This window comes from Vitis vinifera, chromosome 11, assembly GCF_030704535.1.
Source record: "Vitis vinifera cultivar Pinot Noir 40024 chromosome 11, ASM3070453v1".
Lineage (NCBI taxonomy): Eukaryota > Viridiplantae > Streptophyta > Magnoliopsida > Vitales > Vitaceae > Vitis > Vitis vinifera.
The window spans coordinates 18,725,444-18,750,878 of NC_081815.1; the positions used below are offsets into that span (position 1 = coordinate 18,725,444).

The 25,435-nt window shown below is 37.3% G+C and overlaps 1 protein-coding gene across 4 annotated transcripts; it reads left to right on the forward strand.

The window, feature by feature from the left end:
* The first annotated feature begins 133 nt into the window (after positions 1 to 133).
* Positions 134 to 23,755, forward strand: LOC100263238 (uncharacterized). 4 transcript variants are annotated; one of them, XM_059740502.1, is made up of 16 exons: positions 134 to 478; positions 567 to 595; positions 680 to 791; positions 876 to 973; positions 1,354 to 1,450; positions 1,569 to 1,658; positions 1,755 to 1,817; positions 1,982 to 2,056; positions 2,147 to 2,212; positions 2,288 to 2,365; positions 20,558 to 20,668; positions 20,757 to 20,834; positions 20,934 to 21,053; positions 21,429 to 21,472; positions 21,568 to 21,595; positions 23,500 to 23,755. In XM_059740502.1, the coding sequence occupies exons 1-16, from the start codon at positions 446 to 448 to the stop codon at positions 23,506 to 23,508; spliced, it is 1,131 nt and encodes a 376-aa protein (XP_059596485.1). In that variant the 5' UTR covers positions 134 to 445; the 3' UTR covers positions 23,509 to 23,755. The 4 variants fall into 4 exon arrangements, with proteins under 4 accessions (XP_059596485.1, XP_019078702.1, XP_019078703.1 ...); XM_019223157.2 differs by having other exon boundaries at positions 153 to 478; positions 20,525 to 20,668; positions 23,482 to 23,755; XM_019223158.2 differs by having other exon boundaries at positions 154 to 478; positions 20,525 to 20,668.
* Positions 23,756 to 25,435: the final 1,680 nt, after the last annotated feature.

The following is a 25,435-nucleotide window of genomic DNA, read 5'->3' on the forward strand; positions in this document are numbered from 1 at the left end:
AAATGTCTTAAAAAGAGTTATTTCTTAAAAAAAAAAAAAAAAAAAAATTGAAAGAAGGGAGGTCATTTTTTAAATTTCAAACTTATTTCAACCCTTTTAACCAAATATCCCCGTTTAAATCCGGCCATAGTCTCCTTATAAGTTTGCAACTACCGCTCCGCTGACAGGGTCCGAGGAATGACGTTACCCAAAATAAAGAGAAGCGTGAGACGAAGAGAGACCGTTCCGAGGTGAAAGGAGGAAGCCACTGTCGAGCAAAAAGCCAAAAAGGACCCCCTTCTTTAATACCTTTTAACATCTTCAAACTTCAAATTTTGTTTTAAACTTCCCCACCGTTTCCAGATCTATCATCACCTAATATCTACTCAATATCTCCTCCTCCTCCTGTTCTTCGTCTTCTTTCTCATCCGCCACTGTCGCCACACCGAAGCTCTCTCCAAGAACAATGCCCGCCACTGACACAGATTTCGATCTCAGAGTACGATCTCTCTCTAACCCTAACATTGTTACGATTCAATGCTCAAAACAACACACTCATTTTCTCACACTTTTTGGACTCTTCGCAGTCTTCGTCTCAGTCCGCTTTCGGAATCGGGTACGCTTTCCTCTGTTTTTGTGGATGCTAGGGTTGGCTGGTCTTGGAAACTGTGTTTCTCTAAGGTTTGGTTGTGTTTTTCAGGGAGTGCGCCTTCGCGGATGCGGGAAACTTGGAGCATTGTGCCAAGTATTTGAACCAGACGCTCGTGACGTTCGGATTCCCGGCCTCGCTCGATCTGTTCGCCGGCGATCCGGTGCGGAGTGGTTGTTTGTGGATTGTTTTGTGTGGTTTTGGGAGTGGGGTTTTGATTGTTGCGTTTTTGCGCTTTTGGTGGTAGGTTTCGATTGCGCGGACCTGTAATTGCATTTACTCTCTGCTGCAGCAGAGGCAGCGTGATGTTGAATTTAGGGAGTCTGCTAATGAGCAGAGACAGCGGTAATGTTTTTGGTTGTTTTCGTTGGTTTGCTTGAATGTTTGCTATTTTTTGGGGTTAGAGATTGGGATAACTCAATTTTAGCGAATTAACTTCCACTGAAATGCTGGCACTGGGTCGGGTTTGCTAGTGTTCTTGCTTTATAGTTTTCATTTCCTGTTGATATTTGTATGTACCACAATGTAACTTAGTTCTTGTTGATCATTCTGTACTTTACATATAGTTTTCACTTTCACAGTAGTTTCCCATAGTTGATGATACACATAAATACAATGTTAATTTATTACATTATTTATTTTGTATAGCCACACCAGATGCAATGTGTTGATGAATTTTGAAATTCCATTATTTGGAAAATAATATATTGTTTTGTATGATGTAGACTTCTATCTGACATATCGAGATTGGAGGCCAAAGTTGAGAGGCTTGAGTCACAGTTACAAGCAAAAGATAGGGAGATTGCAACCATGACCCGGACGGTTAGGAACACTTAAATTTTGTAAAGTGAAATAATCTAGGAAATTGGAATTACCCTATTAGACATTCTATGTCAGTTGTGTCTGTTTGTTGATCGGTGTAGTAGTTGTGTATGATTAGGAAGCAAAAGCTACAGCAGCTTTTAAGGCTCAAATAGAAAAATTGCAGCAGGAGCGGGATGAATTTCAAAGGATGGTTATTGGTAATCAGGTTAGGACTCTTTTGTTAATTATCTAGTTAGTGCTTGTTATGTGAAAATGCATAGATTCTAAAAGCATTCAATCCTATTTGTTTATGGTGCCAAAGCAAGTGAGGACTCAACAAATTCATGAGATGAAGAAAAAAGAGAAGGAATACATAAAATTGCAGGTAGGATCCTTTCCATGTGTATTATTATGATATTATCTTTTAGGGGAAACTTAAAGGTTGCTCATGTTAGCAAATGGGAACATCTTTCATGAATGACAACATATATGGAGAACAGGAGAAGTTCATGAGTAGGAAATTGGGGAATGATTGTGTTTCACTTGCAGGAGAGGCTTAACCAAGTTTTGATGGAGAAAAAGAAGGAATCGAGGTCTGGCATGGAGATAATGAATCTTCTTCAGGTGTCAGTCTGCCAATTGCTTGTTCTGAGATTTCTGAATTTTTTTGGTTGAAAGCATTTCATAATTGGCCTTTGTGCTTGGTGTAAACAGAAAGAAGGGCGACAACGTGGGACATGGAATGGAAAGAAGACTGACAATGATTTCTATAAAAAAATTGTATGAAGTATGATTGGCTTATTAGAGTTTTGATTAACACTGATTAACTTAAGTGCGACTATGTACTGATGGCAGGTGGATGCCTATGAGGCAAAAAATCAAGAGCTGATGGCAGAAAATACTGATTTGAGGGCATTATTACGGTCAATGCAGGTATGCATCAACTATTCTACTGTTTTTGTTTACTTGTGCTCTGAGTGCATTTTTATATGTTTAGTTCTTCTCTGTTCCACAATTGAATATTGACATTTGATCATTGTTGGTTTCATAATGCAATTGTATTGAGGAATTGAGGAAATGAGTTTTTTTTATGTCCAAATTGTTACACTTCCATTAAATTTGGTGATATATTTATTGTCTCCAATGGTCCAAATCCAACATTTGGAACTTCGGATGGAAATGCTTCTAATGATGAATGACATAATTCCACTCAGAGAGAATAAGATTAATATGTTGAGCCATTACCTCCAAGATATGTGTATTAAACTAGTAGTTTTCTAAGAGAGCAATCTTCAGTGCTGGAAACTATCAAGTTATGCATATGCAGAATGAAAGCTAAATCATACGATTTTGTTTGGTTAATTTAGAACTTGATGATGTTGTTGATCATGTCTCTGTTGTGATACACTCATAGATAATTATTCTTACTAAGCTTGATTTTGTAGTTCCTTAAATGTATAAGAGTCACAATATGATATGGAAAACCTTACTCATACGTCATAGTATTTGTTTTATGTTTCTATGTGGAAGGTGTCTTTTTGGAGACATTTTCTTTGATTTGATATTTTGGTTTGTTTTAATTTTGAGTCATATTTTTAAAAAATTATTTTTCCATAAGCAAAAAAAGAAAAAGAAAAGAAAAGAGACGAGCCAAAAAATTGTTGATGATGGATCAGAATAAGATTTTGGATTATCTTTGTTAAATTTCAAATATTTTCTATGTTTATGGTGTTGAAGGCTCATCACATCTAATATCATGATAAAAACTAGCACCTAAATCATGCTTCAAAACAGTCAAACTGGTTTCTATCTCTCACTCGCTCGCTCACTCACACGTGTGCTCATGCACACACACACACACACACACATACCAACAAAATTTCTTGGCCATTTTTTATACAGATCTCAAACTGTGTAAAGTGTCTTAAACTCTCTCCATTTCATCAAAGTCTCATCTTTTGGTGGATAGACTTCATATTGGTCTTCATGTTATGACTGTATCATCTCACTTTTATTTCTGTTTTCATGCTCTTTTGATGGTGGAAAATTGCTGGAAACATCCTTTAAAAACTTAAGCAAGAATGGGAAAGACTAGTCTCAATGTCCAAGCCATAATTTAGGACGTGAATGATGATTAATCCCTGTTGGAACTTACTACATTTAGCTTTGGTTAAGTCAAGTCTTGTGTTAGGTTTCTATTTTGGTTAGTGTTTACTCTTTGTCAAGTTTCTATTTCTTTTTGTTGCCTAGTTTTCCTTGCATATTAGGAAAGTTTATATTTCATTGAGTCTTTAAATAACATTCCTTTCCTATATCTATTCTTTTTTTTATTAGGAAAGATAAGAAATTAAGAAAATTGTTCCTAATATTCTTTCATAGAGGAGAATACGAATCTTAATAAAAGTTTTCAGTATCTATTATGTTTCCTTTGAGGGTGTTATTGGCTTCTCCATAAGTGTGATTGCTTAGAAAACTCTTGGTGTGAATACCTAGGAACCTTGATGTGATGCTAATGATTTCTTTTCTTTATTTTCTTCTGTGTTCTTTTGTCTTTGATATTATTCTATAACTTATGAAACTTCTATATTTCTAGAAATCTAAAGATCCTGCAACATCCTTTCTAGCAGCACCTGTCATTTTTTTTTTCATTTACACTCCTATGAGTAAGGGTTCCTTCAAACGAACAATATGTACTTAGCAAATAGCTATAACATAGATTATGATTCATGCTGTCTAACTTAGTGCAGTTATGAGAATCAATATAATATTTTTTTTTATGGTGGTGCTGTAAGGATAAACATATGATTAATGAGAATGCTAATGATAAAGGATGCCTGGTTTAGGTTTTGGTTAGACCTGAAACCAAGGTGTAGGAATCTCCAAGGTGTTGGTTGGCTCTTCTGCTTTGGAACCATGATAGGGATGCTGGCATTCATAGCTGCCAATCACCTGCTCTGCACGCTGTGATGTGCATAACAAATATGCATTGCATCTTGACTGTAACTAACAGTATGCAACATGAGCATGTGAAATGATCTGTGCTTTATGGTTTATTTATTTTTTTAGTTTTCAGAAAAAAGAGCTTTACTTTATTTTTTTCATTATTGCGTTATTGTTTCAAAGACACCTTGTGGTTAAAAGAAGCATTTAAAAACTATCTTCTCTTGCCTTCTCTAAAAATAATTGTCCTTTTTGTACTAAGAATCTAATGCCATTTATTTATGTGAACTTCAATAAATGAAACTTAATTATTGTACTTGTACTGTTGATATAATTAAAGGCATGATGAAATTTCTGGTCAGAGGTGAAAGATTGGAATTTTTATGTGAAAAATATGAAACCTAAACTAATGCTTCAACACATCACACTGACACAACCTATAGCTGCAATTGGCATATTTGATTCTGTAAATCTTTTTTGGGTGGTGACTCACATCTTTATATGCTATTGTTAATACAAACCTTACCGAGATATTGCAGGTGAAGTTTGAAATTGGATTGCACATTTTTGTTTACAAATGTACATGCTCTAACTATGGTATGAGTTAGAGCATGAGTTTGAACACTTTTGGATTATGCAACCATCTACATGGTTGGCTATTCCAATTTCCATATCTACCAGTAATAAAAATTTAACCTTGTTTTGATGTCTGATGCTGTCTCTGCTGTAGGCAGCACTGCAACGTAAGCAGTGAAATATCCAGCAATAATCAGAAATACAACACATTTTTTATCTCTAATTTTTTTTGGTTTGTTGTCTAGCCATGCTTGTCAGTTATGTAGCAGCATTTACTCAAAATTTGTTTTCCTCTTTGATATGAAAACTTAGTATATGGTTCAAAGTCACAATATCGATTAGATTTAGCAGGTCCCGAGGCACAATAGTCTCAGTATCTTAAATTGGTATCGGGTGACACACATGTACAAAGATATATGGATATATAGTTTTTATGACTGGGAAACCCCACCATAGTAGGGCCTTTCAGACCCACCCATGGTTTCCAAACCCTGGGGAGCCTGATTGCATCTGCCACAACCAGTTCTTGGTAATCTAGGGATTCCCAATGGTAGGAATCGAACCCGAGATCATGTGTTTCAACCACACAACTTGACACTCCCCATTACCTCTGGGCCATGCCCTGATGGGTATTGGTTAGTACACATATGTGCGAGTTAAAGCGCTCTAAAAAATCTAAAATACTAATGAAAATTTTAGAAAAATAATTATGATTCGATAGTCTGAACAAATTAATAAGTAAACATCTATCACATTTAACATTATCTAAATAGTTATAAATACATCCATTCAAATTGTTTTATGATAGTGCTAAGAATTTAAAAATTTTAAAGCTCTATCATACTCAGTTTTACATCCAATACCAAATTTTGATAATTTGTATGTCTTGAAAATAAAAAATGAAATGATAAAAAGGTGATCAGTAAAATTAATTATTTTGAAAATAAATCAGCTTGAATTTCTTGTTCCTACTTGTGTATTGAGGTATCTTTTCTTGGTTGATGAGAGGAATCTTCGAGTTAGACATTACTGATTTGGTTTTTTTGTTTTTGTTTTTTTTTTTCCATTTTTATTAGATTTGAGTTGTGGTGGTGTGATTTCGAATTGTCCTATGGGTTGGCTGAACCAAGTGATTCATATTTGAGTTGAAACTAAGTTATTGTTGAACCTTATGATATTGACTTGCATATCAGACTCATCACAGCCATGGCTGAAATGGATACAGCTTGGCCAATACTGACCTATATCAACTGACATTTTGACCCATGATTCTGACCATAGTTTTAAAAGGCTCAAGGTGTACCAAGGCGCACCTAAGGCGCAGGCTTTAGTGAAGTGAGGCGCACCATAATTTACATATATTTTTCCTCTATTTTTCTCCTATTTTCCCTCTATTTTTCCTCATCTTCTTCGTTTTCTTCACTTCTCCACTATACGGTTGAGGCTAGGGCAAAATTTGGGAGAGTTGTTTGGTTGAAAACAACCAGAAAAGGGGGTTGGAAGGGAAGACAGGGCTAAAACGACGTCGTTTTGACCTGTTTTTTATTTTAAAGGAACAAGCTCCAAAACAACGTCGTTTTGGTCCCAAAAAATCAAAAAAGAAATTAGGGCTTCTCTCTACCCTCTGCAACCCGATGTCGAAGAAGAAGAGAAGAAGAAGAAGAAGAAGAAGAAAAAGAAGAAGGAGGAGGAGAAGGAGGTAGGGGATCGAGGCGCACTTGTGAACTACATCGTGCCTTGCCGGAGGCGAGTGCCTTTGTGAAGGGGCGTTGTCTGCCTTCAGGCGAGGCGTCGAAGGGTGGCATCGTGCCGCCCGGAGCCTAGGTGCACCTTTCACAACTATGATTCTGACTAGGATTAGTTTGCAAAGCACTATCAAGCTATTAACATTTAAGTTGAAATAACTTGTTGAAGTCATCACTGAATATGCTTACACAACTTTAGGTTTGTTTATTTTCGATTTAGTTTTAGAACAAAGAATGTTTATTGTGGCATTTGGGGCTCCAACTCTCATGTTGTGTTCAATGCATCAATTATCATTACTTAAATTTCCAATTTTTATAAATTTTCAGAAATTTGATTTTTTTTTTTCTATTATTGAAACTAGATATGGAATAGACATTCCCCAATTATAGAAATTTCCATAAGTTTTGTCATAAGCATTTAATTAACTTATCGGTTAGATTTTTAAATGCACAAGACAGAGAAAAGGGAAATTATCAAAACAATCATCAAGTAAAAAAGTAGAGAATAATTATATTTAGGTAAAAAAAGGAAATTTAATACTATTAATAACGATATTGATGGTAGGCAAAAATTGCATTCCTCCATGAAATGTTGCGTGGACCTTGACATTGGCATTTTAATAACTGGTTGAGTGTTTGAAGCAACACATGATATATGGCATATTGCATAATCAACTAAATAGAAAAAATTGTATGTTTATTTATAGCTGTATATTAATATCAATATCAAATTATGTAGAATTTCTTATTCTTGCACTCTTCAGTACCTCTTTTTGATTAATCTACTTGGAAGCTTGGTGTTGGATAAGATGTCTCCTAATGCTCATCTTGCTTGTTGAATGTCAAGTTGATTGGTTGTTAAGAGCTATCTCTTTCATATTATGCTTTAAATTGGAGTTTTATTTTGTTTTATTTTTTAAATTATTTAGGAGAAATATGAGTTAAATGGGCTATATACAGACTACACTTGGGTCCTAAATGCCTTTGATTGTTAAGCAAGTAAAAAAAAAAGTTAAATGGGTTAAGGACTCCAACCCAAATAAGTCACATTCAATGAAAAAGTTTATGTGGGTTGACATTTTTTTTTTTTGATAGGAAACAACAAAGAAATATATTGATAGAATTAAGAAGTACAAAAGAAGGATGGGGAATCCTCCCACAAAAGAAAACTAAACAATAAGAATACAAAAACAGCTAAATAGTAATAACAAAAAACAAACTCTCTTTGCTAGACCATCCCATTGGAGCTACGCATTGCTAGCCAATCTAGTTGCAACACATTAAGGGGAATGCCCTCAAAAACCATGGAGCAAAAAGCCCAAAAAGAAGCTAGGAAGTGAATGGTATTCCATAGATTCTCTAAATTCCTAGCTTTATCCTTAAATATCCTAGCATTTCTTTCTCGCCACACAACCCAAATTAAAGCAATACATGTAGTTTGCCACAAAACTATGCTTCTCTTGGATTTTCCAAAACCCTTATAATTGATGGTTATCAAGTCAGAAATGCTCCTTGGGGGGACCCAATCCATCTTAGCTATCTGAAATAATCTGTGCCACAATCCCATCGTCAAATAACAACGTAAGAAAAGATGATCTGCTGATTCTCCGTGCTTCATACACAACTTACAGATGTTAGGACTAAGAGTTTTGTAGGGTTTTCTCAATTGTAGCAAGTCATTAGTATTTACCTTTTTGTGTGCCACTAACCAGATAAATGACTTGACCTTAAAAGAGACTTGAAAATTCCAAACAAAATTAGTAGGGAAAATTGGAGATAAATCAGAAGGGTGAGATAAGGCTAGAAAAAAAGACTTGACTGTAAATAACCCTGAAGAAGATAAAGACCAGGATGTCTCATCTAAAACCGATGGGGATAAGTGCAAACAATCAAATGAACGCATGAGGCTTTTTAATTCTTCTATCTCAGAATCGGAAAGGTTACGACGGAAATTAAAGTTCCAAGATAAGGGACGAGCAGAACCGAGAATTGAAGGTATGAGAATATTTTTATCTGTGACTACTCTAAATAGTCTTGGATATTGGGATCCCAAAGGTTGCTCCCCCCACCACAAATCTTCCCAAAAGTGAATTCTTTCCCCATCTCCTACCACAAACCGAGCATACTTGGAAAAATCCTGAAAGACTTGTGCGATAGCCTTCCAAGGGCAAGGATGTGACCATCTAACTATAGTGTTGGCATCCTAACCATTAGAATATGTCCCATAAATGCTTAGAATGACCTGATGCCACAGAGTTGAACTCTCCCTAAGATATCTCCACAACCATTTCCCTAAAAGAGCGAGATTCCTTAGAGAAATCTTCCCAAACTCCAATCCCCCTTTTGCCTTCGATTTACACACTACATCCCAACTAATAAGATGATCTTTTTTACATTCCCCAACCCCTGACCAAAGGAAATCCCTTTGCAATCTCTTAATTTTTGCAGCCATTAAAGCGGGAATCTTAAACAAGGATAGAAAGTAGCTAGGAATGTGGGATAGGCATGAGTGGATAAGAGTTATCCTACCTCTAAAAGATAAATAAGCTTTTTTCCACCCATCTAATCTCCGCGAGATTCTCTCAATCACTGGATCCCAAAAGCCACAAGCCTTTGGATTCCCTCCCAAAGGAAGACCCAAGTAGAGTATAGGCCAATCAGAAACCTTGCAATCAAGCATCAAAGCCAACCTAGAGAGATGATCCTGATCAAATCAAGGTTGATGCCAAAAAGGTTACTCTTGTCAAGATTGACCTTAAGCTTAGAAATTTGCCCAAACACTAACAAAATAAACTTAAGAGTTTGTAGTTCTTCCACACATGTGCTAGAAAAGAAGATGGTGTCATCTGCGAATTGCAAATGGGACACCCTTGTTCTATTCCTACCTACATTGAAGCCCTCCAACATACTTCTCTCCACTGCTCTCAACAACATCCTACTCAACACATTAGCGACGATAGTAAACAGAAAAGGAGATAGAGGATCACCTTGTCTTAATCCTTTAGTTGCCTTGACCCACCCTTTAACATTTCCATTCACTAAAATTGCATGAGAGACTGATGACAAACAACCTCTCATTCATGTCCTTCATCTAGGACTAAACCCTTTCCTATCCAACACATGATCCAAAAAATCCCAATCCACATGGTCATAATCCTTTTCAAAGTCAATTTTGAAGCATAGTTGTGAAAGGCACGCCTAGGCTCGGGGTGCGACGCCACCCTCCGGTGCCTTACCTGAAGGCAGACGACGCCTCTTCACGAAGGCGCCCGCCTCCGGTAAGGCGCGACGCGGTCACCTGACTCGCCTCCGGCCAGGTACACCTTCTTTCTTCTTCTTCTCTTCTTCAGTTGCCGTTAGGTTGCAGAGGGCCCTTTTTATTTTTATGTTTTTTTTTTTTTTTTTTTTTTTTTCCTGTTTGGTGTTGATTCTCGGTTTTCAAGCCCAATTGATGTTGGAGACTTGTAGAAAATATTGTTTGGAGCAAAACCCTTTTTTTTTTTATGGTTTTTGGAGCTCATTTGATGGGATTTCGAAAATTAGGGCTTATTTTAGTTCTTCCTTTTATGCATTTTTTTGTGTAATTTTTGGGTTTAGTTTGAAGGATTGATGTTTGAGGATGGAAACCTAAGTGTTTTCGTCGGAAAATGCACAAAATTTTGGCCGGGAAAAAAAAAAAAAAAAAAAATCTCTAAAAGAACCAGGTCATGTTTAGCCCGGTGGAAAAGATGAACGGTGCATGATGACGTCATGAGCAATTCAAAGTTTTTTCACAAAATGGCTAATGGCAGACGAAATAGGAAATTCATCAAGTTTTTGGAGAATGAAAGAGGTTTAGTGTTAAATAATATTGATAGCATCACAGAGGAGATCTTACTTTTTTATGAAAAGCTCTACTCAAGTCCTCTTGGAGAGTCTTGGAGAGTAGAAGGCTTAAATTGGTCCTCTATCTCAGCAGAGAACACTTCTAAATTGGATTCCCCCTTTTTTGAAGAAGAGATTTCTAAAGCCATTTTCAGTTACATAGGGATAAGGCGTCGGGGCCTGATGGATTTACTATTGCAGTGTTTCAAGATTGTTGAGATGTGATCAAGGAGGACTTTGTGAGGGTGTTCATAGAGTTTCACAGAAACAGGATTATTAATCAAAGCACCAATGCCACCTTCATAATTCTTGTGCCCAAAAAAAGCCAGACAAAAAAAAATTCAGACTTTAGACCTATTAGTTTGATCACTTGTCTCTACAAGATAATAGTCGAAGTCTTATTAGGGCGATTAAGAGGTGTACTACATGAAACTATCCATTCTACTCAAGGTGCTTTTGTTCAAGGGAGACAAATTTTGGATGCAGTTCTTATAACCAATGAGATAGTGGATGAGAAAAGACAATTAGGGGAGGAAGGAGTGGTCCGATGCCGTTCAGGTTTGAGAATATGTGGTTGAAGGAAGAGGGGTTCAAAGAAAAAATGCAGGGGTGGTGGGTGGGGCTCAATTTTAGTGGGTCTGCGAGCTATGTGTTGGTTTCTAAATTGAAAGCTTTGAAGTCTCTGTTGAGGGATTGGAATAAGTTGGAGTTTGGGAAAGTGGAGGTCAATAAGGCTTTGGCTTTGAGTCAGGTGGATTTTTGGGACAAAATGGAGTTATCTCGGACTCTTTCTGTTCAGGAGGTGGATGCAAGGAGAGGAGCTAAAGAGGATTTTAAGAAGTGGGCTTTGATGGAAGAGATATCTTGGAGACAAAAATCAAGGGAAATCTGGTTGAGAGAGGGGGACAGGAATACTAAGTTCTTCCACAAGATGGCTAACGCTCACAGGAGGGGGAACATGTTAGCCCGGGTCAAAATAAATGGTGTTTGGTTAACAAAGGAGAATGAGGTTAAAGAGGGGGTGGTGAATGAGTTTAAAGCTATGCTGTCTTCTGCTGGAGGTTGGAGACCCAGCGTAAGGGGATTGTCTTTTGAGAGATTGGAGGCGGTGGATGCAGCCAGTTTGGAGGAGCCGTTTTCGGAGCAAGAGGTGATGGAGGCGCTTAAAGGTTTTTGTGGGGATAAAGCTCCCGGGCCTGATGGTTTTTCTATGGCCTTTTGGCAATCTTCTTGGGAGTTTGTGAAAGAGGAGGTCTTGGGGTTTTTTAGGGAGTTCCATAACCATGGCAGGTTTGTTAAAAGTCTTAATGCCACCTTTATTGTTTTGATTCCAAAGAAAGGAGGGGCAGAAGAGTTAAGGGATTTCAGGCCTATCAGCTTGGTGGGAGGTCTATATAAGTGGTTGGCTAAAGTTTTAGCTAATAGATTAAAGAGGGTGGTGGGGAAGGTGGTTTCCAAGGCTCAAAATGCCTTCGTGCAAGGAAGGCAAATTCTAGATGCTGTTCTGGTGGCTAATGAGGTTTTAGACTCGGTTTTAAAAAACAAGAAAGAGGCTGTGATGTGTAAGCTGGACATTGAGAAAGCGTATGACCATGTGGAATGGTCCTTTTTGTTTTCAGTCATGAGGAAGATGGGGTTTGGGGAAAAATGGATTAGATGGATGAAGTGGTGTATCTCCACTGTTAGCTTCTCCGTTTTGGTGAATGGGTCTTCCTCAGGTTTTTTTCAAAGCTCTAGAGGTTTAAGGCAAGGGGATCCTCTCTCTCCGTATCTTTTTGTGTTGGTGATGGAAGCTTTTAGTAGTCTCCTAAGGAAGGCAGTAGCTGGGGGCTTTGTGTCTGCTTGTAAGGCAAGAAGTAGGGGTGGTGAGGGAGTTAATGTGTCACACCTTTTGTTTGCTGATGACACTTTGGTTTTCTGTGATGCTTCCAAGGTGCAATTGCTGCATTTAAATTGGATTTTAATGTGGTTTGAAGCCATGTCGGGCTTGAGAATTAATCTTGACAAAAGTGAGCTTATTCCGGTGGGTTGTGTGAATAATGTGGAGGAGTTGGCTGCAGCTATTGGGTGTAAGGTTGGAAGTCTCCCAACCTCTTATCTGGGCTTGCCTTTAGGTGCACAGTATAGGTCGCAGGCTGTTTGGGACGGTGTGGAGGAGAGAATGAGGAAAAAATTGGCTAGATGGAAGAGCCAATACATATCCAAAGGAGGTAGGATTACTTTGATCCGGAGTACTCTAGCTAATATGCCCATTTACTTTATGTCCATGCTCTCTATGCCTAGAAAAGTCAGACTGAGGTTAGAGCGGATTCAGAGGGAGTTCTTATGGGGAGGTGGGGCCTTTGAGAGGAAGATCCATCTTGTTAAGTGGGAGCTGGTTTGTCTTGAGAAGGATAAAAGGGGGTTGGGGGTCAAGAGTATTTCTATCCTCAATAAGGCTCTTTTATGTAAATGGAGTTGGAGATTTGCTATGGAAAGAGAGGCTTTTTGGAACAAAGTGATTAGGGGAAAATATGGGGAGGAGCAAGGGGGTTGGAGTTCAAAGGAAGCAAGGGGGGAGACGCATGGTGTGGGATTGTGGAAAACTCTTAGGAAAGAATGGGAAGTCGTGAAAAGTAGGCTTGTTTTCGTTGTGGGGAATGGGAAAAGGATAAAATTTTAAAAAGACATTTGGTGCGGGGATGAACCCCTTTGTGTTTCTTTTCCTTCTCTATTTGCATTGGCTGTTTCCAAGGATGCGTGGGTTAAGGATGTGTGGAGGTGCAATGAGGGTGGGGGAAGTTGGAGCCCGTTGTTTTCTAGACCATTTAATGATTGGGAGTTGGAAGAGGTGTGCAGTTTTTTTGTGGCGTTAAATAGGAAGCAGATTCAGCAAGGGGTGGATGATAGGGTGATTTGGAGAGAGACTAATTGTGGGAAGTTTTCGGTTAAGTCTCTCTACAAATCATTAGTATCAGGCCATCCAATCTCTTTCCCATCGTCGGCTATTTGGAAAGTTACGGTGCAGCCTAGAGTGAGTTTTTTTGGGTGGGAAGCAACGTGGGGAAAGGCTCTCACCTTGGATCAGCTTCAAAGGAGAGGTTGGGCTCTAGCGAACAGATGTTACCTTTGTCAAAGACATGAAGAATCAATTGATCACGTTCTTCTTCATTGTGAAAAGGTTAGAACTCTTTGGGTGCTGCTCTACTCAATGTTCGGGGTGCAGTGGGTGCTGCCTGCCACGGTTAAGGAGACGCTTTTGGGGTGGAATGGGTCTTTTGTGGGGAAGAAGAGGAAGGGTGTTTGGAAAGCAAGTCCTTTGTGCCTTTTTTGGACGGTTTGGAAGACAAGGAACAAAGTTGCTTTTGAGGAAGAGGAGTTGTCAATCCAAAGACTCAAGGCTTCTTTTGTTTATTTTCTTTGGTCGGAGACGAAGAGGTCTATAAAAGATGGTCCCTCGACCTTAGTTGATTTTGTCGGGTGGGTGGCTTCCCGTTAAGGGTGTGGATAGGGTGGCTCTTCGTTCCTTGGCAGGCTGCTAGGGAGCGTGGGGTGTTTTTCTTTCTTTTTCTTTTCTCCTTCTTGTTCTTTTAGCCACTGCTTCGGTGGTTTTTAATACAATCTCTTTATTTATCTAAAAAAAATTAGGGGAGGAAGGAGTTGTCTTCAAAACATAGTTTTAAAAGGCTTAAGGCGCACCCATGAGCAAAGTAGTCTTGGAGCCTGAGGCGCAAGGTGCACCTAAGGCGCAGACTTTAGTGAAGTAAGGAGCACCCTAATTTACATATATATTTTTATATCATATAATTAAATTTAACAATCATTTATTTGTCCTAAACACATAAATCATCAAATATCATCCAAAACTTCAATTTAATCAACAAAAAACATAAAAATAAAGAACTCCAAGCATAAAAACAAATCCAATTCCACTGCACGGTTGTTTTTCTCCTATTTTTCCTTCTCCTCTTCTTCTTCTTCACTTCTCCACTGCACGACTAAGGCTAGGGCACGATTGGGAGTGGTGTTGGGTTCAAAAAGACCAGAAAAGAGGGTTGGAAAGGAAAATAGGGTCAAAACGGCGTCGTTTTGGCTTGTATTTTTTTTCAAAGGAACAGGCTTCAAAACGACGTCGTTTTTAAACTTGAAGCAATCAGCCTGCTTGTGGCCAATCTCGTGGCAAAAGTTGCACTCCCCCTTGAATCTCTCATTCTTTGTAGCATTAGAAGAAGCAGATGCATTAGAGGTTCCTTGATTCGAATTCCCTTTCCTCTTGAATTGCTTAGAGCCTCCAAAATTCTTGTGTGAAGGTGTTTTCTTCATATTGCTCACTTGGTCAGTAACAAGAGCAAGGGAGTGAGTCTCATTTTTCTTTAGTGAGACTTCATGTTGCACCACAATGGACATCAACTTCTCCAAAGTCCATTATTCCTTCAAGGCATTATAAGTCAACTTCACCGCATCAAAGGAAGTAGGAAGAGACTCGAGTATCAACCATTTCAAGAATTTCTCACTCAACTCCACTTTCATCTCATTTGCCTTGTTGAAGTAGTGCTTTAGCTTGATGATGTGATCTCTAACCCTACTTACTCCATCATACATAGTGGTTGTGAGAAGCTTCAAATAAGTTGTCATTTCTGCCTTATCAATCTTGGTATATTTGGCCTTTACATATTCTAAAAAGTCTTTGGCCCTTTCCGTCTTTGACACACATTCTTTAATAGATTTATCCATAGTATACTTCATCACCATCAAACAACTCCTATTGGAGTGCTCCTATCTCTCATAAAATGATCTTTCATCAGCAGAGCTCACATCAGTGGGCTTACTTGGCTCATCAACTCTCAAAGCCAAGTCCAAATTGTGCAGTCATATGCACATTGAAAGACTCATACCATTCCTCAAAGTTATTTCCAATAAGAGACTTGATGACAGATAATTGCAGAGTAATTCCAGGATTGCTAGTAGCTGGAAAATAGCAAAATTAAATAATATGCATGTTACTACAATATCATGCTATTTGCTAGTTTCCAGAATTTCTCAATTTAGCAATAACTTAGAATCTTGAAATTCCACAGCGGTAAGGACAACTAATTAAATATTACAACCAAGATGCACTAATTTTATTATCGAAAGGGCAAAATAAAATTAGTACGGTTCATAATATATAATTAATTTCCTTCACCAATTCAAGCATCCTACCAAGTATTATAATCATCGATAGGACAATTACAATACCCGTATGGACCTTAGTAATCATAATAATAAAGCAACCAAAAGTGGGAGATAAAATATCTCAACAAAGACAATTTGACACATATAGGATCACGATAGGCAACCACATATAAGTTCACTATTGTCATGATAAACTCAAGTATTTAATTTGCACAACTTAACACACTTGGAATTGCAATAGGTAATCAAACAAGTGTTCTTTATTGCCATAATAAATTTAAATATTTAAAAAAAGGGCCTAGGACAACATTATTGATATAAGATAAAAAATTATACCATAAAGAACAATAATAATTGTCCCAATAAAACCAAATTTGACAAATGCATAATAATTCCAAGAATACCAAGACAACCAACCAAAAAAAAGTTTTTTTTTTTTTTTTTTTGTTTAGCTTTTTGTCTCCAATGAACCTCTTCCCTCAATACTAATTCCTCCAACTCCCCTTTTCTCAAAGCTCTTTGTGTTGAAAGTTCTGAAGAAAGAACCCCTTCTTGCTCAACATCAATGTTAGCAATATCACTAAGGATGCTTTTTTTCCTTTCCTTTAGCACTCCAAAAAATTCCTTATTCCACTCTTTTAATTTGACCTTAACAAATTGTAACTTCCTCATAAACTTATGACCTTCCCAACCAACTCCCTGAAAACCTCTCCTCCAACTTCTAAAGCAATCTTTGAAGCTAGGATGTTGCAACCACATATTTTCAAACCTAAAAGGAGTTGGTCCCCACTTGAATGGATTGGTGTCCAAAACAATCGGCCAATGATCCGACGTCCATCTAGGGAGAACTTCTTGGAGGCTTTGAGAAAAGAATTGCTCCCACTCGTTTGTGTAAAGAAACCGGTCCAATCTCTTACACACAGGTGAATCTTGCATGTTTGATCAAGTGAATGGGGCGTTTGGTAAAGGGGGGTCAATTAATTCACAATCTCTTATAAATCCGTCAAAGTCCCTTATGCTAGAAGTTAAACTAAAGCCTCCCAATTTTTTTGAAATTCTCCTTATAACATTAAAATCACCGCCCACACACCAGAAAGGAAAGGAAAGGCCATAAAGGTCTAAGAGCTCCACCCAAAAATCCTTCCTAAGTAAGGAATTGTTTGGGCCATAAACTGAGGACAGCCACAGGGGTCCACATCCATCCAACAAAAACTTGATTGAGATAGAAAAGGAGCCTATTACCACCTCCTCATTGCATAGTTTTTTTGAGTCACAAATAATCGAAATCCCTCCTGAAGCCCCACATGCTGGAAGAGAAGCCCACTCCCTATTCCTAACTGACAAGACACTACCAACAAACCTTCTGTCACACACTTCCCTTTTTGTTTCCTGAAACATTACAACATCCGGATTCTCAAGACGCAAAAAATATTTAACCACCCTTTGTTTTTTCCTAGATCCCAAACCCCTAGTATTCCAATCGATGATCTTCATAATAAAAACCTCTCTAACCCTAAACCTCCAAACCAATTCCTACAGGTCTTAAATACCTGTGGAGAATTTGTTCTTCTGCCTAGAATACACCTTAATATCCAAAGAACTTAAGACCTCACGAACTCTAGCCATTTTGCTAGGAGAAAGACCTATTTGGAGTCCACCGAAAGAGGAAAACTCAACTTCAATCGGGCAATCTGTAACAAGGTTAGGGGCCTCAATAGGCATGTTGGGTAGGGTCTTAAGGGAGTTAATACCCTCAGACATTTGGTTCAGACAAGCTAACTGGGACTCCTCAACATCTAGGTTAGGATTGCCAACTAAATCTTGACATAAAGCACCATTGTCATTTGTTTTTGAAAACATTTCAGAAACTACTCGAGATTTCGTAGGAGACCGAGACAGAATTACTGAACTGGGAAGAGCGGGATTAGAAGAAATCAGAGGTGGATGTGCCAAGCCATAGGAGGGGGGAAAATTGACAAAGGTGATTAAGAAAGTGGAGAAGAAGATACCTCATTGTTTTCCACTACCATCAATCCACTAGTCCCCACAGAGGTTAACCCTTTTTCTCTAGTTATTAGACTAGAAGGATAAACCAAGATTGAATAGCCACGATGAGCAGAACCCTCAAAACCCTCAGAGTTTGCTCTGTCTACAACGTTAGAAAATTTGCACAGTTTCGCCTTCCTCTTTGAATGAATAGAAGCCTTAAGAGAAAACCTTTGTTGATTATCCGCATCACCTCTTGTCGACAAAGCCCTTTCCCCAGACCAACTTCTTCGGAACCCTAACGGACGACTAAAAGTGAGAGGACTCGAGCTGAACCTTCGCACCATCTGTGTTCCCACTTCGAAAGCAATGTCCTTTGGAGGAGCAACAAAATCTGAAGATGGAATCTCTTGCGTTAGAGACTCGCTTCGTCTTCGAACCCCTTGTCAGCATCCAGAAGTTGGAGGATTAAGACTAGTCCACAACTTCTTTGAACCAAAATTAGTTGTGGAACCCCCTAACTGAGAAAAAGAGTCCTCGGAGACTGAATTCCCCTTTCCCTTTGCAGAGGAGTCTTCTCTGCGTAAAGAGCCCTTCCCAGAATTAGGCTGATTTCCACCCCGTTCTTGGTCCAAAGTCATCACCTGGCCTTTTAATTTAAAACCCCTCTCCTAGCCCAAATTTGCTTCCACCAGTGGCCTAGGTTTTTGAGGAGAATGGGCCCTTCCCTCTTGCATTGCATTAGAGGCTTGGTGCCAGTCCTCAACACTTGAGTGGGCCTTAACCCTTCCGGCCCAAAGGACCCTATTCTCTCTTTATTTGAATTCAAATTAAACGGAGAGGAAGGTTGGGAACAACTGTTCCCCACATCTGCACTTCTCTTGCCATGTGTCCCCTCAGAGGCATCCTCAGCCTTTTGACTTTCTACTCCATCTTTCAATCTGTCAGCTACCACATTAGAAGACCAACCTTTACTCGTTGATTTAGCCTTCTCAACCAGCCTTCTGCCACCTGTCCACGAGTGAGACTCATAATCCCCCCGAGTTGACTCACCCATTTCTCTACCCCGCCTTTCGTCTTCAACTTCAACCACTGCAACTGATATTGTAAAAAACCATCCCCCATCTAACACCTTAATCAATGCAAGAAGAATTGAATATTCCTTCATTAAAATTCTCACTCTTGCCTTACAAAGATCATACAATTTCACCGTTCGCCAATCGATCTTTGTCACTATCCCCCACTGCTCCACAATTTTCTTCAGATGTTCCTTAGACCATAAATGAAAGGGCAAACCCTGTAATTCAATTCATCCTCCTTTGAACTTCCCCACGACTTCTGAGTTTTCCCTTGGCATCCACCTTCTCAAATGGGTTGTATACCCTCCCTTAATCTTGAGAAACCTGAACTCCTGAAGAGAGAAAGCTTCCTCAAGAGTTTCTACAAAAAATAAACCTTGTTCGATAGAGAAAGGGACGATAGTCACCACGCCTTTTTGCCTTAAGAATTTCGCCAGAGCACGACCAACCTTAGCCCAGTTAACAAAAGAAGCAGGACATTCACAAACCACAACTCTCGCCCATCTCCCAATTGGAGCAAGGCCTCCTTTCCTCGGTCCTTCCTTTTTTACTACATTCACAAAAGACTGGTACAAAGGATCCGCATGTTTGTGTTAAGAGATTTACACAGTTATGCTCAAGCCAAACCCATTAATATCTTGTCCTGTTCAAGTTGTGTTTAGAGATTTTAACTCACTGATATTTGATCAACTTGACATTTATACAATGATGAAAAGTTGAAGGACACCAAATGGAACTGTAGGCTTTGTGAAATATGTATCTCATGAAGACTTATCAAGGGATATATAAGCACATTGGTCAAGACATTCGATTCTCACATCTGTTGATACCTTCTTGTGCAATCCACATCTCCTCAACTAACCAATCATGTTGGCTTTTGATTGGAGATGTGTGATCATCTGATTCTTCCTCATGCTTCTTCAACTCATGCTTCTTCATATAAACAAGAAATAGATATGAGCTTTATATTGGTGGATTAATTTCTAGTTTTTGTTCACTTGATATTTGGTGAGCATAATGGGTATGGATGAGAAACGTAATCTAATAGTGGGCTCAGCAAAATATGGGTCCCATAACACTGTTATTTAGGGGTGTATATGGACAAGTTTTAAACCTAGTATCATTTGATATGAATTCGATACATGTACACTTGTATGCCTAATATTAGTGGCATTGATGATATATTTACCCCTACCATGATTTGATGGAAGAGAGTTGATGTTGTCAAATATTGGTTGGAACGTCAATCCATCCTGCTATGGATATATCAGTGGCTATTTAGTCAATTGTCATATCCATAGATACCTAAACAATTGTTGTATGCCTTGTTATTTGAGCTACATATATCCTCTGAGAATTGTGGAGAGTGTAATGTTTGTGTGGGGTTGTTTAATTACCAATGCTCTAAGCATTGGCTAATACACAAATTATTCCAAAGGTGGTGTGATCTTGCACATGTACTAGTCTAACCTACTTAATTGGAAGTGTATTCATATAACCTTATTTCCCACACACGAAAGTATGAAGGTGAAGGTGGAATCATGGAGTGTTATGTACTTTTCTTGTGTGGAACATAAGACTTTCCAAGCAAGAGAGTCATGACAATGATAAATAATGAGCGCCTAATAATTTATTTTCTTCTCATGATTTATCATTTTCTGCACCTTTCTTAAGTTCCATCTATTTTTCTTATCATTAGTAATGGAAATTGTTCTAAGGAGCTGTCATCTTTGTTTATGTGGTAACAGGTTCTAACTTCTACAGGTATGATTGACTTGCAGGTAGATATGCGTGATTTCTTGAATGCTCCAAATGGGTTGTCCAAGCAATCTTTGGTTGTCAATGAAAGATTTGATACAGATGCCTCACAGTCCCCATTGGGTGGGAGGACGGTATGGGAATTTGATGGGATGATGCAAGTGGATTATTTACAGATAAATCTAGTTCTCTATGTTAGATTTAGAGTTAATTGATTTGCAGGATGTCTTTGATTTGCCGTTCCACATGGCTAGAGATCAAATAGAAGAAAGTCTCAGAAATAAGATGACCTCTATAAAGGTAGGTTGTTTTTTTCTACATATTTTTATCTCATATTTCCTATTGATAACAAAACCTAGACTTTTTTTGTAATATTTATTTTTCTGCTGTATTTGAAAGGAGCGCATGGTTCAATTACAAGATGCACAGAAAGGGGCAGAGGTTACTTCTGAAGCAACTGAGAGGGAGCTTGAGCTTGAAGCTCAACTTGTTGAGGCACGGAGCATAATCCAGGAGCAGGTGCTGTACTTTTCCTGGTTATGCAAATTGCTGATTCAAAACTGGATCTTGGATTCGTCTATTTTCATTTCAATTCTAATTCTAAATGGATGAATGAGTTTCATACAAACACACAACACACATATATATGATGGTTTCTAAAATGATATTCTGCATGTATGTTCACCCTCAATTTTTGTAGTTGTTTCTGACACTTTGCTTTAGCCATGAATGTGTTCTCTGGTTTTTCTCACCTAAAAAGCTCCTTTGGGTCTAACTATCTACATTTTGAAAATTTCAAGTATGTTTAGCAGTTTAATAATGTGTTACTCTCTTCATCTTTTTCTTTGTCATGGTTAACTTAAGACAGTAATACAATAATGGGTTTAACTGCAGGCGTCGATAATGTCTAAACATCTTGCTAAGTCTGAGAGGCCAAGGTATTTCCTATTTCTTCCCCTTAATAAAATACACATTTTAAATAGTTAATATTGAATTACCATAGGAGACTGAATCGCCATTTTGTTTCTGACAGGGAGTCTATCATATCATCACCAGCTGAGGTAGAAAACATGAAACCTATTGAGATTTTTTATTCTTCATCATTTCTTCTTTTCTTCTTCCTTGTCTTCTACTATTGTTTCAATCTTAAATATATTTTGTTGAGATTTTCATTCATCTTGCTTCTTGTTTTTGCTGTTTTTATTTTTTATTTTTTATTTTTTATAGGCAATTGTTTTGGTGTTAATATTGGGTGCTTACTGATGATTAGCTTGCTTGCTTCTACTATCCTTGAATCAGAAATTTTTTTTTACTTGACATTTTACCTCTAAATTTGGGTTCCAAAAATAAAATTAGAATTCATTGAACAAAATCAGTCAATTCAGTCCTGAAGCCCCAATTATCCAGTTTGATCTGGTTTGAGACACTGGTTAAAACAATTCAATTTCTTCTCCTTTTTTCTTCAATTTTTGAAAACAAATGTATGAAAAATTTTATCTGAAATTTCTTAACTTGTCATGTCATCACAAGAATAAGTTCAAAATGTTGATGATCTTGAAGTCTCTTTTCCTTGAGCATTTAAGCATTATGAAGTGAAGCTGTGGATAGGGTAATGATGAGCCATAAATATTTGGTGTAGGTGAAATTTTAATGCGAGGTCTTTGCAGATGACTTGTCTAGTCTAAGGATGAAATAGAAAATCCCCAATAGATTATGTAGTATCTACTAACCAATGTTTTTAGACTGGACTTATCATTGAACCAAAGATGTTGCTTGGTCACAGGTTATTGATTGGACTGTTGTTTCAACTGCATTCAAATTGTGATATTATGAATATATACTTTATATTTATTAAAATTAAAAATAGTTGCAAATTTATATATATATATATATATATAATTAAAAAATTAATAACACTTTTAAAAGTGAAGATACTTGTCTAATGATTTTTTAACTTTCACAATATCAATAAGAAAATAACTAGATATGCATACAAATGATAAATTGGGGCAAAATTTTGACAATATCTCTATTTGATGAGTTTTCCTGAATTTTGGCAAAATTTTATTGAAAATTCAATATTTAGAGTAGGTGCAAAACAACATTATTTATGACCAAAACAATGTTGTTTTGAAGCCTATAAAAAAAACCATGTTGTTTTGAAATTAAAACTAAAAAATAAAAAAATAATGGACCGGGTTCTGAACTTGACCTGGTTTCCCAGTCCAAATGTTAGGTTGTTTGATTCATTATTGGGTCAAGCTTTAACTGGCCAAAGCCTGATTCGGACCTGAAAGGGATCCAGTTGCCAGTCTGACTGGCTGGTCCAGTCTTGTTTGCTTTTAAAACACTACTACTGACAGATCAAAAAGTTGGCTTTCTTTTCTTTATCAAAATACAAACTCAATTAAAATATAATTATGGTGCTTTCATGCATAAAATCTGAAATTTCTCGATCAATCTATTGTCAATCCAAATTTTCCTTTAGGTTATATTTGGTTCCCGGAAAGTACTAAGGAAAGAAAAAAATACCAAAGAAAATGATTTTCTCATGTTTGGTTATACTATGGAAATTATCAAAGAAAATCAAATATAATAAAAATTAATTAGAAACTTATGTATTTTCAAATTATTTCATATTGATATTGAAGAATTAAAACAAGTGAAATAAGTTTGGAGTAGCATATAAGAATAATTTATTGACTTTAAATCTATTTTTTTATTTTCCTTTTACTTTTGCTCTCTATTTTCTTTCCTTTGTATTTTCTCTCAAATTTTCTAGGAACCAAACACAACTTTTGTAATTATAAACTGTGCATAATCATAGTTGATTGGCCAAGAAAGAAGTATGGTTAAACTTCATGGGTTTTTTCTCTCAGATTGTTTTCGTGCCTCATTTTGCTTACTCAAATATTCCTTATTATTGTTACTGATGCTGGTCTGACAGACATTTGTTGTTATTCAGGGCGTATGAAATCAACATGTAAGGTTATGAGCACTAAGTTTTGGTCCTTATGGAGGTCAAGCCAAAGTTGGCTATGTGGAGATTAGTGGCTGCAGGGAGGCATGTAATACTATGTTTACTCATTTCTGATCAAAGGATCTGGAACAGTCAATTTGGATGTTTAATTTTGAGCTTTTATGTCAATATGATCAGTATCTAGCTGTTCCTTATGCTTACTTAAATTATTATCTTTATCTAGCTGATTTTATTTCATCCATCACACTTTTCTTGTATTTTCAACCAGGGAGATTTCTAAACATAGGTGTAACAGGTACAAAATTCAAACTTCTAAACCATATCAACAATTCTCGGTGAATATCTTGGATGAGCAAATTGCTAAGTTGTGGCAGCTATGTAACATTGCTAGGGAGACTGCAACATTGAGTTTGAAGATAATTCCGTCGCTCAATACTCTTTTTATGCATCCCAACTTACAGTTCTGTTATTTTTTTAGGAACAGCGTGCATAGAGACCCAATTTTGAGTATTTGAGTTATAGTCATTCTAATTGCCTGACTCTTTGCTGCAATCTCTCTTTTTAGAAGTTGCATATCAAATCAAGTGCAGTTTTCAGATGGTTATCTTCTTTAAATGATGTTGTTTTACTGCAGTGTCTAAACTAGAAGTCTCTAGCATTACCTGCTCAGGTTGTGGTATGGTCGTTTAAAAATATTGTTATGATTAAGCACTGGCACTTTGTGCCAATTTCTTTTCATTGTTGTTAAGAGGCAGGCCTAAGCCCAAGATGCAGCGACACCTTAGCCTTGGCACCTCAACTGCCAAGGCATGCATCTTGTAGGTGAGGCAGACCTCCTCTCTCTTTCTCTAACAAAACTTAGGGCAAAAACAATGCCCATTTGGCCTTTGGCCCCCTTTTTGAACTGAACAAAGTAAAATGTGAACTGATGGTAAAAATGGTTGTGTTTTTGACATTGTGTTGAAAATGTCAACACCCTATAAGTGTTTATATTTTCTTTTGATTTTTAGTTTAGTAGCTCCAAAATCCTAGAATTATTTTATTCTTGAAATTTCTGACTGTAGATTGAAATTTTGCACGACTGCATTAGTTTTTGTTGGACGTCTTTTTAGATGGTTGGACTCTTGATTCTTTTGTTGCTTGGATTGAAATTTTAGATCATATTTGCTGACATATAAGCATATGATAAATGTTTGCAGGTTTAAATTTATAATATTCTATAAAATTGCACGTGTGCACCAGGTTTTGCCTCACTTTGCTTATGTTTGTGAGCCTTGTATCTAGATTTAGGAGGCTTTTGTGCCCGACTTGTGCCTTGTAGAACTATGTATTATTTACTGGTTGAATGTTTATATTCCTTTTTAGTGTTTTTGATTATTAGCCATATTCTTTTGGTTAACAAAACTGTGATTGTCTCAACACTTTGTATAGTTACAATGGGGCACAACTTGTGGCATGTCATGGAATATTTAGGTTGTTTTAGGCTATGTTTGGCTCCTATAAGGTTTGTACAAAAGAAAGAAAAGAGGAGTTGGAAAGATAGTTTAAGGAAAAGTTATGAAAAATTTCTTCTATACGGTTGTCCATGAAAAAGTGTTGAGAGAAAATCTAATGTTGAGGAATGTACTTTTTGTAAAATGTCCTCACCTTTTTTTTTTCCTTATACTTAAAAGGGAGGAAAATCTTGTGACATTTTCCTCGGTATTTTTTTTCCTTACCTTTTTTCATGGTATCCAAATATAAGAAATTGTTTTCCTTGGTACTTCTTTGGAACTGAAAAATGATCATCTTATGATGCATCAGTGTGAGTCTTATTCCATGTGTATCTCAATTATCCTAGGTTTTTTATAAATATATTGTGAAAGGCTCAAGATTTTTGTTGAAAATTTTCTGCATACAACACCTACATGGTGTTTTGACA

Coding starts and splice junctions, on each gene's coding strand:
- LOC100263238 (XM_019223157.2), top strand. CDS start 446: ATGCCCGCCACTGACACAGATTTCGATCTCAGA. Junction 1,451..1,568: donor TTGCAACCATGACCCGGACG/GTTAGGAACACT, acceptor GTGTATGATTAG/GAAGCAAAAGCTACAGCAGC. Junction 2,057..2,146: donor AGATAATGAATCTTCTTCAG/GTGTCAGTCTGC, acceptor TGGTGTAAACAG/AAAGAAGGGCGACAACGTGG.